Consider the following 18,847-nt stretch of genomic DNA (forward strand, 5'->3'; position numbering starts at 1 on the left):
TCTCAACTGTCCTTGTTAAAGGATATACTAGTGTCCTCTTGACCACACTGTGACACACACTCACACGTACTCGATGAATTACTTCAACCGGTGTTTCTGGTTTGACAGACATGCTTGAGATATTCCCAGTGTTGAGTTCTGAGTGTAGTTTACTGCGTCACCAACTTTTGGAAAGAGCGTCTTGTTAACTATTAAGTACAGACAGACAGGTGACCGTAACCAGCAGTTGGTCCAAAATTCCTGATGGAAAGGTGTTCCTACAGAAACGTCCAACTAACCAAAACAGTATTGATTTCCCTGTCGTCTGTCGCAGAGATTTTTTTCTTCATTTCTTCTCTTTAAACATGTTGCTATCTTTTCGTCTTTAAAACCTATAAACATTTCATGAATTATCAGATCGTCCTTGTTGATTTTATTGTCTCTTATAATTATATTTTATGATTTCAGATATCAGCACACACTGGTTCAACTATGATTCACTTCAACGTAATTGTATTTCTCCTGGGTCTCTTCTCACCATTGGTTTATTCTCATGGCTGTCGTATGGAAGACGACGAATGTGAGTTTAAGCTGGTAATTTCCTATAAATTAACGATGGTAGTCAATCGTACCTTGGTAAAACCTTACAATGGAAAACTCTACAGATATGATGTTACTAGATTTACGGATGCTCAACCGATACCAACTGATGAAGTTATTACTATGGATGGTTTCTCTGAGTCAGTTAAGGTGATTGCAGTTAATGGCACAGTTCCTGGACCAACAATAGAGGTTTATAAAGGACAAACGGTCATCATTGAAGTAGAAAACGAATTATTTTCAGAAGGTACAACAATGCATTGGCACGGCATTCACCAAAAAGGAACACCTTATATGGATGGCGTACCTTGGGTTACACAATGCCCTATTCTACCTGGTCAGTCGTTCAGATATGAATTTAATATTACACAAACTGGAACCTTTTGGTACCATTCTCATCTTGGGACACAACGTAACATGGGACTATTTGGTGCTTTTATAATACACGAAAAGACAAAACCTAAAATGGAAGAACATGTGATGTTAATAACAGAATACAATCATAACTGGGACGCCGATATGAGTATCATAAAACCACGTTTGGGACATTATTTGGATGGTGAAATGATTGGACGGACGAAATCTCTTGATGGAGCATTTTTTACTCCTTTAAACGTCGATTCGGTGCTTGTGAATGGTCGGGGCCGTTATTATGATGAGTCAGGGAAACATAATGGGGCTCCACTGACTGTCTTTGAAGTAGAATCAGGTAAAGAATATCGTTTTAGGGTGATCGCTGCAGGGGCTCTGTACCCGTTTGAAGTATCTGTTGATGGTCACCAGATAGTGATCGTTGCCTCTGATGGTTATGGACTAAAACCAACACCTGTTGATTACTTTATCATCAACCCCGGTGAGAGATTTGACTTCACAATACATGCAAATAACTCTGTCGGAAATTACTGGATCCGCGGACAGACACTGCAAATGGGCAAAAATAATACATTTGAAGCAATTCTTCGATATAAAGGTGCACCGGTCGAAGAACCTAACTCCACAGTTTCTGACTGCATTCAACAAAAGAACTGCACTTTACTCAACTGTCCCTTTCTTTATAATCCCCATAAAAGTGATAAACCATGTTTAACTTTTGGTGACTTAGAATCTAATTATCGAGATGTACCGCCCGCCTTTCCTGTCTGGAAAGTTTAAGGAACATTTTTTAAATTTTGCTTTTCCTGGTGAACCTGGGAACACACCTGCATCAATAAATGGTCGGGTGTTCGTGGAACCCACGGTAAACCCTTTAACACAACCAAATGAAATAGATAGTCCGTGTGATAATGCCAATTGCGGTGTTGATAAAATGTGTCGGTGTACTTATTCCATAAGCCTGAAACCTGATGATACTGTCCAAATTGTAATGACAAGCTTAGGGAGAGGGAATAGTGATTCGCACCCTATGCACCTACATGGACATTCATTTTATGTGGTTAAAATGGGATTTCCGAAATACAATGAAACATCGGGACAAATTTTATCAAATAATAAAGATATTGATTGCAGAGGTGACCCGAAAAAGAATTATTGTAACGATGCGACTTGGTCAAACAGCAACTGGGAGGGAGACAACGTCCCCGGAATAAAGTTAGAAAACGCTCCTCGAAAGGATACAATTATGGTCCCTAAAGGGGGATACGTTGTAGTGAGAATAGTTGCAGACAATCCTGGGTTATGGTTGATGCACTGCCATATTGAACTACACAGCATGGGTGGAATGGCTCTTGTTTTTAACGAATCTTTCGCTCGTTTACCAGAAATACCGGACAACTTGCCTAAGTGTCACAGCTTCAAGAAAGGAGTTTATAATAACAGAAAAGATACTGGAAAAAATGACAAAGAGAGAAATGATCAAAATTATAATGGCGGTAAGGAATGTTTTTTACTTGTTCTATCTTTTTTTACGAGTTTCGGCTCTTACTTCATATACATATATTCATCACAAGATTTGCTGATATTTTTAAAAGAGCAGGGTATACGGACTATCATGAAACGGTTGCTGGGGCGGAAGCAGTGCTGTTCTTGTGAACGAGATGTATTGTAGCATGTTGCACGTTTCGAAAGAGCGGGAGAGATGCTTAAAGAGAGTGAGAGAAAGAGAGAGAGAGAAGGCGGGAGAGAGAGAGAGAGAGAGAGAGAGAGAGAGGAGAGAGAGAGAGAGAGAGAGAGAGAGAGATGTCAATAAATATTTTCTATGGTATTCAGAGCGAGCACTGAAAGTTTTGCCTGTGTAGACAATGCGATCGAAAATACGAAAATTAAGCAATGGTTTTATTTGCATATTTTGAGAAGAGTTAGCTGCTCTTTTATCAGCATCACATCCAATCCATCTACTATTCACGAGCGCATTGTTTCGATACCCTCTAAGCTTAGCTGTATAACACTGTTGGAGGGCCCAGTTTATATATTAAACACACACACTGTGCTTGAGGAGACCTATCGAGTCAAGTACATCAACATCAAACAATCAAATGGAAATTGTAGTTGTGATACCTGTGCCGGTGGCACGTAAAATGCACCATCCGAACGTGGCCGATGCCAGCGCCCCCTTGACTGGCTTCCGTGCCGGTGGCACGTAAAATGCACCCACTACACTCACGGAGTGGTTGGTGTTAGGAAGGGCATCCGGCTGTAGAAACACTGCCAGATCAGACTGGAGCCTGGTGCAGCCTCATGGCTTTCCAGACCCCGGTCGAACCGTCCAACCCATGCTAACATGGAAAACGGACGTTAAACGATGATGATGACATTCCTGGCAACTGGTACGTAAATATTGATTGCTATCAAGAACACAGTTTTTCATGCTGCCAATGTAATAAACTACCAATCGCAAATCAGTGTTGCTCTTACACAATAATTCAACACTATGCATTGCCCGAGTCAGTAAAGGAAAGATTAATCGTTCTAAATAGGGAAGTTTAGTTTCATCGTTCTTACTTTCCTGACATTGCTCCCCCTGACTATCATCTTTGCAAATCGCTGCAACATTATTTTTAGGTTAAACAGTTTATTAATTAGGAAACGTTAAAAATGATACTGCGTGTTTCTTTACTTTGAGTCCTGATTAATTTTACACTGAGGATCAACAGTTTGTCAAATAGATGCGATTACGAGTGGTAAATACTATCTTGATTAAATATATAAAGACAACGGTTTAAGTATATCATTTGAGACAAAAGAAGCATTTGTTTCTCTCTTTTTGAAACGCGACAGGACTTTCTTCCCAAGCTGATGCGTGTTCAGAGGGACCGGCCAATAACATAGGTACAGTCTCTTATTCTAGGCCAGTGGCTCCCAATCTTTTTCGGGCTACTACCTCATTGGCGCCCGAGCCACATTACTAGCGCTCACCCCACTCTCACTCACCACCACAAACATAGACAACTTCCTTCAGCAAATTCAAAACAACTGTATACCATAAATAAAACAAACTGATTAACCCATTACTTCGTAGCTTTTACATCCATCTCTGTGGAGGCACATGGCCTAGTGGTTAGAGCAGGGGACTCGCGGTTGAGGGATCGCGAGTTCGAATCTCAGACCGGGCAATGTGTTTATGAACGAAACACCTAAGCTCCACGCGGCTCCGGCAGAAGGTAAAGGCGAACTTCTGCTGACTCTTTCGCCACAACTTTCTTTCACTCTTTCCTCCTGCATCTTGCAGTTCACCTGCGACGGAACGGCATCCCGTCCAGGTGGGGAACCGGGAAACCGGCCCTTATGAGCCAGGCATGGCTCGAGAAGGAACAAACCACAACATCCATTTCTTCCTTTTGACCACCCCACCCCGCTGGATGCTTTCACACCCCACCCAGATAGTACAACCTACTTTGGAAACCATGCTCTAGACCAAGATAGAAAAAATAATAGTGTGGAGAGACGAGAATCCCAATGTTTCTTATGCTTCTGCATTGCCAGAATAATGATTTCATGAATGCATTTGTATCAGTTTTACGTTTATGAATCTTGTTTTGCAAGTTCCATAATGTGAAATCTCAGACGTTCAAGTGACAAAGAGAACTTAGATGAATACGACCATAGTTGTTTCTGCTCCACTTGATCAGTAAGAGGCAGTCCCCCTACTATAACCTCAATTACCAAGAAGACCCCCTAGTGAGAGATGGAACAGGTGGACCAGAACTATACGGACCGCCGAAAACAACGACCATGTTAGATGAAAGGGTCGCACATGCGGTTGGCGCGATTACCAAAGTCACACTAAAGGGCTACATATTAAAGTTTAATACACCGAAGATGCAGCCACCCGTGTCAGTATCGCTGGCAATGTGGCAAATCTGTTTATGGTACAGTGGGATAGATGACTCAAAGAGAGATTTTCAGAAAGCTCCATAACCCTAACCATGTACTCCCGGCATGTGGATGATATTAATATAGTGAAGGCGGCGAGCTGACAGAAACGTTAGCAGAAACGTTCTGAGTTCAAATTCCGCCGAGGTCGACTTTGCCTTTCATCCTTTCGGGGTCGATAAATTAAGTACCAGTTAAGCACTGGGGTCGATATAATCGACTTAATCCGTCTGTCTGTCCTTGTTTGTCTCCTCTGTGTTTAGCCCCTTGTGGGTAGTAAACAAATATGTATTTCGTCTGCCGCTACGTTGTGAGTTCAAATTCCGCCGAGGTCGACTTTGCCTTTCATCCTTTCGAGTTCGATGAAATAAGTACCAGTTACGCACTAGGGTCGATATAATCGACTTAATCCGTTTGTCTGTCCTTGTTTGTCCCTTCTGTGTTTAGCCTCTAGATATTAATATAGTGGCCAAAGCACCCCTAGAAGACAATATGGATGATCTAGAATATAGTATCCACTTGCTATATCGCGATTTACTTATCACGCCCTCAGTACAGTAATCGCTCACTATATCGCCGTTCACCTATTGCGCCCTCAGTACAGTAATCACTCCCCATATCACGGTTCACCTATCACGCCCTTAGTGCAGTAATGTTTCACCATATTGCGGTTCACCTATCACGCCCCCAGTACAGTAATCACTCGCCATATCGCGGTTTACTTATTGCGCCCTCAGTACAGTAATGTCTCTCGATATCGCGGTTCACCTAACGCGATCTCAGTACAGTAATGTCTCGCCATACCGTGGTTCACCTATCACGCCCCAGTACAGTAATGTCTCGCCATATCGGGGTTCATCTATTGCGCCCTCAGTACAGTAATCACTGCCATATCGCGGTTCACCTATCGCGCCCTCAGTACAGTAATCACTGCCATATCGCGGTTCACCTACCGTGCTCTCAGTACAGTAATCACTCGACACATCGCGGTTCTCTTATCGCGCTCTCAGTACAGTAATCACTGCCATATCGCGGTTCATCTAATGCGCCATCAGTACAGTAATGTCTCGCCATATCGTGGTCCGCTTATCGCGCCCTCAGTACAGTAATCACTTGCCATATCGCTGGTTTCTGTAGCCGATAAGTATTTATATTTTTTAGATTTTAATTATTTCTTCAGTAAAATAAGTATTTTCACGCCTAAAAATCAATAAATTAATGAATAAAAGTACAGTACAGTACTGCACTGTATAACATTAATTAAAATATATTACCAAAAAATGCGTAGTGAACCGTAGATGCGTAAACAAAGAATCGCATATACCGTATGGAAAACGAAGCACGAGAGGCGAGTGTGTTGTATTGTTTTGCATTTATAATAAAATAAATATATAGGCGTAGGAGTGGCTGCGTGGTAAGTAGCTTGCTTACCAACCACATTTTTCCGGGTTCAGTCCCCACTGCGTGGCACCTTGGGCAAGTGTCTTCTACTATAGCCTCGGTCCGACCAAAGCCTTGTGAGTGGATTTGGTAGACGGAAACTGAAAGAAGCCCGTCATATATATATGTATAAATATATATATTTATGTATGTGTATATATTTGTGTGTCTGTGTTTGTCTCCCCAACATCGCTTGACAACTGATGCTGGTGTGTTTATGTCCCCGTAACTTAGCAGTTCGGCAAAAACACCGATGGAATAAGTTCTAGGCTTACAAAGAATAAGGCGGTGCTCCAGCATGGCCACAGTGAAATGACTGAAACAAGTAAGAGAGTAAAGAGTAAAAGAGTATATACAAATTATATAAAGGATTAAAAAAATATACAATACGGTGGGATTTGGGGACGTAACACCTGCGATTGCGAGGGATGGCGTAATATTTGAGGAATTTGCTGTCTATATATCTACCTAATGATCTCCATATTGCATTTTCTTTATCTTTGCAGGTATAAACGACCCAACAGTAATAGTGGTACTCGGAGTTCTATTCGGAGTTCTCTGCATCCTGGTTATTCTTGTTATCGTTTTTCTTTCCGTTCTCATTGCTGTGCTGAAACAGAGGAAATGACTTTGGAAAACTTTTTGAAAGCAGCACGTCCAAAGATAGAAGTGAGGGGAAATGTGGCGGCATAGTGGTGGTGGTGATGGTCGTGGTGGTGGTGGTAGTGGTGGTGGTGGTGGTGGTAGTGGTGGTGGTAGTGGTGGTGGTGGTGGTGGTGGTAGTGGTGGTGGTGGTGCTAGTTGTGACGGTGTCGGTGGTAGCTGTGAGGAGAGATGTAGGGAATTATAGTAGGGATCGCGGTTGTGATAGTTACGAGGTATGGGAGTATCGTTTAATGCAATAGTGCTTTTGGTGGTGGTTGCAGTGGTGGTGGTGGTGGTGGTGGTGGTGGTGGTGGTAGTGATGATAGTGATGGTAGCGGCAGTGGTGGTGGTGATGGTGGTGGTGGTGGTGGTGTTGCAGGAGGAGGAGGAGGAGAAGGGGGTGAAGTAACATAAAATGCATTGTGGTTTATGCAATGCTTAGTTCAAGTTTCGAGTGGAGTTTGGTAACTGATGCGTGAAGGATGTAGCTGGTGGTGTGCATATAGTACAGGTATATAATAACTTGTAGGCGCACGGTATTTCGTTATGCAACCATGATATACAACGAAGTGTATAAGCCAATACCGTGTACTACTGTGTTAGCAGTGCACTTAAATCCCGTGTTAAGGTCATTTCTACAGATTTGTTATAGGAATTATAGCCAGCACTGATTTTGTTACGACGTTTCGTATCCGAGATTCCAGATGTAAACAAACTGTGAGATCAAGGACGAAAAGATAAGTAATGAGCGTATATACCATTCTGTTACGACGTTTCCTTTCCGATACGCCAGATGTACCCAACAGTAAGGTCGAAGATGAAAAAGTGTATTACGGGCGTATATACCATATTTCGAGAGCTGTTGCACCTTCATCAGCACCCATCTAACTCAGCAATCATCCACGAATTCATTACTTAAATAGCTACTAAATACAACAGTGTAACGTTACTGGATATACCAGTTTACTCATTAAATACACTCCTGGAAAGCTGGTGTGCGAATATTAATGACTTGTAGGCGCACGGTATTTTGTTATGCTACCATAAAATACTATAAGTATATTAAACGTTTTTATAAGTCAATACCGTGGACTACTGTGTTAGCAATTGGAATGCGTTTAATAGGCAAATCGGTATATTCAATATCGTTATATCGCTATATGTAGTGGTTATATAAGCAATAAGTGGAGGCGCAATGGCCCAGTGCTTAGACTAGCGGACTCGCGGTCTTAGGATCACAGTTTCGATTCCCAGACCAGACCTTGTGAGTGTTTATTGAGCGAAAACACCTAAAGCTCCACGAGGGTCCGACAAGGGGTTGGTGGTGAACCCTGCTGTACTCTTTCACCACAATTTTCTCTCACTCTTCTTGTTTCTGATGTACTTATATTTCAAAGGGCCAGCCTTGTAACACCCTGTGTCACGCTGAATCTCCCCGAGAACTACGTTAAGGTACACGAGTCTGTGGAGTGTTCAGCCACTTGAATGTCAATTTCACAAGATCGGATCAACTGGAACACTCGTCGTCGTAACTGACGGAGTGTCAAAATAAGCAATGAATTCGTGGATGATTAATGGGTTAGATGGGTGCTCATGAAGGAGCAAAACTCCCGAAATATGGCATATAAGCCCATTTATACATTTTTCTATCCTCGATCTTACTCTTGGTTACATCTGGCGTATCGGAAAGGAAACGTCGTAACAAAATCAGTGCTGGCTTTAATTTCTATCGAAGATCTGTAGAGATGACATTCACACGTGATTTCAGAACACCGCTAGTACAGTAGTACATGGTATTGAATAATACAATCGTTTAATATACTTTGTAATGGTTGCATAACGAAATATTATGTCCCTATACATCATTAATACACACACACAGAGTATATTGCTTTTTAAATTGTTAAATTATTACTTTTAATTAAGTTCATCGTTGGGGGTGCTTAACCACATTATCAATTTTCCAATAGCTTTTAAAGGTAAACTATGTTTACATGGGCTTTAAACCAATTCTATTTTACTAGCGGGACCCGTGAATATTTCACGGAATTAATAGTAAATTTTTATGGGTTATTCCTGAAAACTTTATCCAAAATTCCTGAAAGCGTAGTCTGTGTTATGTCTGTATCAAAAGACAGTTGCTGATCTCTTACTCATTGAAAAGTGAAGGGAATTGGAATACGATGATTACTTAATGCACTTTATATATACAGTTTATAGGTTTATGCTCAATTTCATAGACTTAATACACAGCGCTCATAAAATAAACACTCACTCCTATTTGTCCATTTTTCCAATAAAGAAAAAAAATTACATTTTAAAATTTATATGGTCACAATTTCATATCTAGAAAATAAAAATTTGTTAGTAAAAAAGAAATTATTTTATATGTAAAATATATGGGTCACAATTTCACAGAGGTAAAAATTTAATGTAACATAGCATACTCTGAAGTCCACGTCGTTGGTAACTTAAAAGCCAAGGCGACTGGTCAGAGCCAATTCACATTTCAATTTGCGTACACCTTTCAATCCAATACTTCTTTGCAGACTATGTTCTTCATGTAAATTCTCCCTCTATTATACACTAACTAAAAATAGCCCTGCTAAAAACAGCCCACATCCCTTGCAAGACACTATCAATTCAATAAGATAACCTTAACAACACAAACCACAAACACAAGGCACATCTTATACAGCGATAATCCAGTGAAATTAACTTCCACCAGTAAGCTGGATAACCAACGCATTACAACCCAACACACAATACAAACAGTAATAGAACAAAAGACTGCACCACACTTCAAGAGAAAAAAATCTGATGTAATACAATGCCGAGAAGAGTTTGCACACTCCCAACAACAGAAAAAAACACCCAATGCTGCATACAGCCCAGCAAAACGGTGTAACAGGTGATGCAGTAGAAATTTCTTTGAAACTAACTGATGTTGAATAGTTATGTAATAATAATAATAATAATACACCGAACATTATCGTTGCCAGAGCAGCTGACTGGCTTCCGTGCCGGGGGCACGTTAAAAGCACTATTTGAGCGTGATCGTTACCAGCGTCGCTTTACTGACACTTGTGCCGGTGGCGGGTGAAAAACATTCGAGTGATATCGTTGCCAGTGCCGCTGGACTGGCTCCTGTGCAGGTGGCACGTTACAAACACCATTTGAGCGTAGCCGTTGCCAGTACCGCTTGACTGGCCCTCGTGCCAGTGGCACGTAAAAGCACCCACTACACTCTCGGACATACACATACTTAGGAATCAATAAACTAGATACGACACAATACACACAAATGAAAGAGATGAGAAAGGAACACTATAGACGAGTTGATTAATACTGAAAACACAGCTCAATGCAAAAGACAAAATAATAGGTATCAACACTCTAGCCGCCCCAATTATAAGTTACTCATCAAAATAGGAAAACAAGAAAAATAATGGCAGAATTTAGAATGAACCACCCAAATCTAACATACAATGATTATATATATTATATATATATATATATATATATATATATATTATATATATATTATATATATATATATATATATATATATATATATTATATATATATATATATATATATATATATATTATATATATACATATATATATATATGCAACGTATCGAAAGTGGTAGAGGCCTTATACAGCTAGAAAAATATTACAAACTAACTACCATAGGGTTACAGAAATACCTACTTCAGAAACAAGGAAAACTGATACAAATAGCCACAAAGCACGAACAAAACAAAAAAAACTGTTTTTTTTTTCTTGAAGGAAGCTGACCAATCCAAAAAAAAAGAGTCATAGTACCTAACAACTACGAAGAAAAAGAAGAAACAACAAAATCTATAAAACAACTGAAATCCAAACTAAAACTGGAACAGCAACGGATCATGATAAAATGATGGCAAGAAAAGCCCCTTCATGGCAATATTGGGTTAAGTTAAACAGAAAAGAAATGGACAAAATAAAATCCTAACAATGGTTGATAAGCTCAGGACGTAAATTTGAGACTGAAGGACTTTTAATTGCAGCACAATATTAGAACCTCCCCATCAGAAATCACCAAAAACATATAACGAAAACAAATATAGGTAACCGCAGAAAATATCGTGATAGAGAGGAAACGATAAATCATGTCTCTGGCTATTATCTTGATGTCTCTATATATTAATAAATCTATGCACACACACACACAGATAAATATACATATATATATAAACTTTATACACAAATAGAAAATACACATACATACTCACACACAATATATGTATATATATATATATATATATATATATATATAACTAAAAATAAGGGTGTCTGAGACACCCTTATTTTTAGTTGTAAAAAATTATTACCCTTGTATGGTACTTTTCCCATGCTGGCCACTTGATAATATCAATATTATTCTTATTTATAAATATATATATATATATATATATATATATATATTATATATATTATATATATATATATATATATATAGATATATATATATATATAGATAGATAAATAGATAAAACTTACTTGGAAAAAGATGCGTGGTGTTCGATCATATAATAATATAAATAACATAAATATAAGCATATATACATACATATATGTACATATCTACATATATATGTATATATACATGCATATATGGGTACAGGACACAAATAAACGTTGAACACAATGAGAAACGAAAACATAAAAACAAAAACATGGAAAGCGAACTGTTTTCGAGCAACTAAAAAAAAAAAAACACAGAAACGAGACATGCAACATAAAGAATATTCCCCTTCATCAGTTGTTCTTCTTTCATCTACTCCGCGTTTTGAGGGCAAGGACAATACGCGACTTTGTTTAAACAGTCCTCCCTGCCAAACAAATTAAATATAATTTGGGACTTTTTGCGTAGGGTGAACAATACGCGAGTTATAAACGCACAGACAGCCAGACAGGGATTTATATATTAGATATATGTATATATAAATATATATATATATAATCTAATAATGGGCTATTTTGAATTCACCTTATATGAAGTATCACTTCAGAAATATGGTTATCCATTTTACCTCTACATAAGAGAAAATTGGAAGCAATACTTGGATGATTGTTTTATCATCTGGAAGGAGAACATCGACAAACTTTTGGATTTCAAAACAACAATAAATGACATAAATAGTAACATTCAATTCACAATGGAATATGATAAAGAACAACTTCCTTTTTTAGACATCATGATAAAAAAAGTCAACAATGAAATCATAACTGACATTTATTATAAACCAACTGAAAATGCGTAGATATGAAATTTGCGCATCGCTTCTTGTCCGTAACCAGGCCAATCCATTTCTCGACCTTAGTGTAACTTGCGAGGAAAAATGGATTCTGTACAATAATAAAAAAAAATGTTCTTCGTAATGTTTTTACCAAAATTATGCCCAGAAAACCTTCCCAAATCCCGAGCTCTTCTAAAAGAAGGTTATGGTGACTGTTTGGTGGTGTACTGCTGGACTCATCCCCTATAATTTCTTAAAAAACCCGGAAAACAATTACTGCAGAAACATATTGTCATGAAATTGCCAAAATGAATGTGTCAAATGGCAATTACCGGACGATTTCTATTCGAGTCTAACCGTTTTAAGTCGCAGTGGAGACGCGACCTATTGTTGCGAATAGGCATGCAAACATTGAATAAATTTTATAATTGAAAAATTTATTATATTTTGTACATATGAGTATATCGGCCTGCGGGCGAAATAGAATGTGCTCGCGGGTGCAATTGTTCCCTCGGAGGGGGGGGGTCTCACTCCAGCTCTAAAGCATTAGGGCAGTAATATATTATTTACGAAATCAATGTGCTAGAGTGTAATTTATTTTAGCATATAGGAATCACTCTATGGCCGGCCATGACTTTTGACGCCCTATATATATATATGTATATATATATATATTGAGAGCGGTAGAGAGAGATAAATATATATGTAAATCTATAATATATATAGATATATCTATATATAGATGTAATATATATATATATATATGTATATATATATATATATATATATATATATATATATATATATATATATATATATATATATCATAGATACAAATACACACACACACACATATATATATATATACACATATATATATAGGTATATATATATATATATATATATATATATATATATAGAGAGAGAGAGAGAGAGAGAGAGAATAAGAAAGTTGGTTTGTGAAAGCAAACCATATATATATATATATATATATACTTTATATATATATATATATATATACTTATATAGGAGAAGAAAATGGAAGCTCGTGGTTTTCCGCTGGTATGTCTTTAATTAATTGGATAACAAAGAAGGAAGAAGCGGAGTTGAAGGTAGCATTTACGATCGTTTCAATTTACTGGTTTAAGTAAATCTCTTCAGAATGCGAATATAGATAGATGCATCGGTTAGGATGCGAAAATAATTGATACACATGTGATGGTAATGTAAACAAAAGTGGTAATTCTTACATTAAATTTTGTTCTTGCGCTGGTAAATTCGTTGAATAGAGGTTTGCTTGTGGTAGATTGGTTAGTTTCGTTGGGTGGGTATTCCATTTTCGCACGTGTGTACTTCATTTTGTATTTTACGATTAATTGTCACCGGCGATGTAGGTAAAGGGAGGTAACTCTAGCAGGTTTAGAAGGGAGCTAACTCATACCAAATTTTGGGTGGTTAGAAAATGTATTATGGCTAATAATTGTCTTATTGGTAGAGTTGAGGAAGTTCTTTGTACTAATAGAGACCCTATGTTTTTGCAAAGTGTACTATTATGGAATGATGGGGGCGAGTGGATTGCGGGGTGACTATTTGTGTGTAAGTGTTTGATGTGTTTCCCAGTTAATTAGATTTATATAGATGAGTATTCCAGTTTGGGATTATGAAGGCATAGAAGCCTGCATGTAGACAAGAGGGGCTATTCTATCGCTATTTCAAAAATACATAAAGGCCCACATGAAGACAAAAAAGTTCTCAAATTTTCTGTTGAGAAGGGTTTGCATAGCCGTAGTGTTCTGATGGGCAGAGATCGCAGCGTGTATTTGCGATGTTGTAGGAGGTTGTTCTTGTGAGTATACGCCAGTTTAAGCTAAAATCTATTTCTTTATCCTTAAGTTCCCAAATGTATGTACTTAGCCCTGTTGAGTTAGCCTTATTACTATTTCTGAAGCTCGGTAGATGCGCACCTATCCTAGTTGTCTCCCTTGGTCCTCTGCCGCCTAAAACAATGGAAATTATGTGAACGTACACACACCCCCACACACACATATAATAATGTCCGTCCTTAAAGAAAACTAACAATGATATTAATTTCAATAGCATGACCGGAATTTGAAGTTTGAACGTTGGTTACATATGTTGTAAGTCAAGTTTTTATATTTTGTTTGCCACTAGTGTATATTGTCCGTGTTTCTTTCTGGCATTATAGTGCTGTAAACATTGCTTCCATCATAAATGTAAAGTGCAAACATATGAAAATATACTGATAAAACCAAATAATAATAATAATAATGATGATGATAATAATAATAATAATAATAATAATAATAATAATAATAATAATAATAATAATAATAATAGTAATAATAATAATTCAGCAAACAAGCAACGCTATTGAGCAACAAAAAGAGAACAAAAATGCTCCTCAAATATAACATCACAGAAAAAGATTTGCCGGAGATAAAAGAAAAGCTGAAGCAAGATATCCTTGCCAAAGCTCAAAGGATCCGCCGGTACGAGAAACGCCAACGCTTCTTTGAACAGAACAAAAAGTTCAACTCCGACCCCAAAAAGTTCTACCAAGAACTGGGCAAAAATAAAATAGAAGTCACTGCAGCACCAACGGCAGAAGAATTGGAAGAATTCTGGAGAGAAATATGGTCGGCGAACGAACAGCCAAAAAAAAGGAGTATGAAAATAACAAACTCGGCATCTGAACAACTTTGGACCCCCATAACAACTGAAGAGATCACCCAGGCACTGCAAAAACTAAGCAACTGGAAGGCACCTGGGCATGACAAGATCCCCAACTTCTGGTTGAAATATCTAACAGGAATGCACAAAAAGCTGGCTGAAAACTTTAACAGCATACTAGCAGAGCCAGAGACAATGCCTGAATGGCTCACGAAGGGGAAAACCATCTTAATTCCCAAATCAAATGAAACAACAAAACCAGAAAACTACAGACCAATAACCTGCCTCCCTACTATGTTCAAGGCATTTACTGCAGTGATATCGCAAAGGCTGAACAAGCACCTGGACGAAAACAAACTGTTCCCAGAAGAGCAGAAAGGATGCCGCAAGGGCTCATATGGCTGTAAAGATCAACTAATGATTAATAAAGCCGTAACTGAAGACAGCCACAGAAAGAAGAAAGGCCTCAGTATGGCCTGGATTGACTACAAAAAGGCGTTTGATAGCATCCCCCACACATGGATCCTCGAAACACTAGCCATTAACAAAGTAGCACCAACAATCATAAAATGCATAGAGCACTCTATGAATAAATGGCAAAAAGTCCTACACCTCCAAACAAAAGAGGGACTCATGAAAACCAAAGACATCCCCATTAGAAGAGGAATATTCCAGGGAGACACGCTCTCTCCACTCCTTTTCTGCTTGGCACTGTCACCTCTATCTGATATGCTAAATAGAACTGGATGCGGATATAAATGTTACGGCAAAACGATCAGCCACCTTTTATATATGGATGACCTAAAACTATACGCTGCAAATGACAAACAGCTGGAAACACTATTAAGACAGTTCATGGATTTACCAAAGAAATAGATATGAAATTTGGATTAGAAAAATGCGCCAAAGTAACCATGAAAAGAGGAAAACTAGTTAAGAGTAACAACATCACACTAGATAAAACCAATGAAATAAAAGAATTAGACCAAAGCCAAACTTACAAATACTTAGGAATCCATGAACTAGATAAGACACAACACACACAAATGAAAGAGAAAATAAAAAAAGAATATTATAGACGAGTTAGATCAATACTAAAAACAGAGCTCAATGCTAAAAACAAGATAATAGGTATCAACACTTTAGCTGTCCCAGTTATAAGTTACAGCTACAATATCCTTAACTGGACACGAAATGAACTGTCCAAAATAGATAGGAAAACAAGAAAAATACTGACAGGATCTAGGATGCATCACCCAAAATCTGACATAGAAAGACTATATATACAACGTATAGAAGGTGGTAGAGGCCTTATACAGCTGGAAAACTACTATAAAATAACCACCATAGGACTGCAAAAATACCTACTTCAGAAGGAAGGAAAACTGGTCCAGATAGCAGCAAAACACGAGCAAAACAAAAACTGTTCTCAGTATTTAAGGAAGCTGACAAATACAAACAAGAATCATACCACCTAATAAACACAAAGAAGAAGAAGAAGATGATGAAGAACAACAAAAGCTATAAAACAAATGAAATCCAAACTAAAAATAGAACAGCAACGAGCCATGATAAAACGATGGCAAGAAAAGCCCCTTCATGGTAAATACTGGACTAAACTAAACGGAAAAGAAATAGACAAAGAAAAAATCCCAGCAATGGTTGAGAAGCTCAGGACTCAAAGCAGAAGCAGAGGGATTTTTAATTGCAGCACAAGACCAAAGCCTCCCCACCAGAAATTACCAAAAACATGTAATGAAAAGAAATATTACAAGTAACTGCAGAATATGTGGAGATGGACAAGAAACAATAAATCATATTATCTCTAGCTGCCCAGTCCTGGCTAAGAAGGAATATTCACAGACATGACAGAGTTGGAACCTACATACATTGGAAGCTATGCCAACATTATGGAATAACAACAGAAAAAAGATGGTATAGGCACACACCAGAAAAGGTCACAGAAAACGAGAAAGCAACCATACTCTGGGATATGCCGATACACACAGATAGAGAAATTAAGGCCAACAGACCAGATATAGTTGTCAGAGATCATGAAGAAAAAAAATGCTTTCTAATTGATGTATCAATACCGGCAGATGACAACGTGTCTCTAAAAGAAATGGAGAAACTCTCAAAATACAAAGACCTGGAAATAGAGGTAACTAGAATGTGGAACCTGAAAACAGAAACAATTCCTATCATAGTAGGTGCATTAGGCATGATAAAAAAATATTCAGACAAATACATAACAAAAACACCAGGACTTACAAACACATATAACATACAGAAAATTGCACTACTAGGCACTGCACACATCCTACGCAGAACACTTTCCATACAATAACCATCAGAGCATCACAACAAATCACAGCACATACCCAAGGCACACAGAGCTGCGCTCGGTAGTGAAGTGAAAGCACGCTATAAAAATAAAACTACTGAATAATAATAATAATAATATAATAATAATAATAATAATAATAATAATAATAATAGTAATAATAAAATAATATAATAATAATAATAATAATATAATAATAATATAATAATAATGATGATAATGATAATAATAATAATAATAATAATAATAATAATAATAATAATAATAATAATTAATAATAATAATAATAATAATAATGATAATAATAATAATAATAATAAAATAATAATAATAATAATAATAATGATAATAATAATAATAATAATAATAATAATAATAATAATAATAATAATAATATAATAATAATAATAAAAATCCTTTCTACTAAAGGCACAAAGCCTGAAATTTTGGATGAGTTTAGCCGATTACATCTTCCTCGTGCTCAAGCGATATTTATATCATCGACCCCGGAAAGGGCAACTGATTGGAAGTGTTAACGTGTACATTGTTTTGTCTTGGTATAAAAGATGGGCTGCAACAAATATTCTGCTCAATACCACATATTTGCTTGTAGGTTGCTTAACTTAAACCAGTTGAGTATGTCCCTTAGTGGCTGACGATACGTGCATCTCTGATCACGAGCAGAAGTAGTGGGGGCGTATCATGTCCACATATTGAGAGGAATTATTTGGGGTTTGAATAATTCATCCCTGGAAACATGAGTGTTTCATTCATCATTATTGAACAACCCTTATTTAGAATCTTTTCAGTAGGATGGGGAATTCGACTTGAAGAAATTCTAGCTGGGCCCCACCTGCAAGTTAATGCATTGTTTTGTCTTGGTATGAGGTCACCACGTCGCGCAAATATGGTGTAGCTCTGAAGGGTGCATTAGACATTGTATATTTGTTTGTATCCCAGCGTCAATTTCATGGTGTGCGTTGCATTCTCACGCATTCAATAATAATAATGATAATAATAATAATAATAATAATAATAATAATAATAATAATAATAATAATAATAATAATAATTATTATTATTATTATTATTATTATTATTATTATTATTATTATAATAATAACAACATCGGTTTCAAATTTTGGTACAAGGCCAGTAATTTCGGGGAATCGGGTAAGTCGATTACACTGACACCTGTGATCAACTGATACTTATTTTAGCAAATTGAAAGTGCTGAAAGGTAAAGTCGACTGCGGTAGAATTTGAACTCAGATCGTAAAAACGGACGAAATCCGCTAAGCATTTTGCTCGGCGTACTAACGATTCTGCCAGCTTGCCACCAGTAATAATAATCTTTTCTTTATTTGCAACAAGGTCTGAACATAAAAACACAAAGAGAACAATACAAAACAAGGGACAAGTGCAGGTGCAGCTGGGGAAGGACCCGAACAACGGGGACAAAATTGATAATTTTAGGCCTATAACTCTGCAGGATGCAGATTACAAGATTTTGGCCAAGGTGCTAGCCAAGAGGTTGGTGCTTGTCATTGATA

The 18,847-nt window shown here is 37.4% G+C and overlaps 1 protein-coding gene across 1 annotated transcript; it reads left to right on the forward strand.

Moving 5' to 3' along the window:
* The first annotated feature begins 450 nt into the window (after window positions 1–450).
* LOC115229981 (laccase-like) lies at window positions 451–7,047 on the forward strand. The gene is given in 3 exon segments (XM_036499469.1): window positions 451–1,702; window positions 1,704–2,447; window positions 6,834–7,047. Coding segments are annotated over 3 exon segments (2,097 nt in total). The 5' UTR covers window positions 451–471; the 3' UTR covers window positions 6,956–7,047.
* Window positions 7,048–18,847: the final 11,800 nt, after the last annotated feature.

Source organism: Octopus sinensis, unplaced genomic scaffold (genome assembly GCF_006345805.1).
Source record: "Octopus sinensis unplaced genomic scaffold, ASM634580v1 Contig13999, whole genome shotgun sequence".
Taxonomy (NCBI): Eukaryota; Metazoa; Mollusca; class Cephalopoda; order Octopoda; family Octopodidae; genus Octopus; species Octopus sinensis.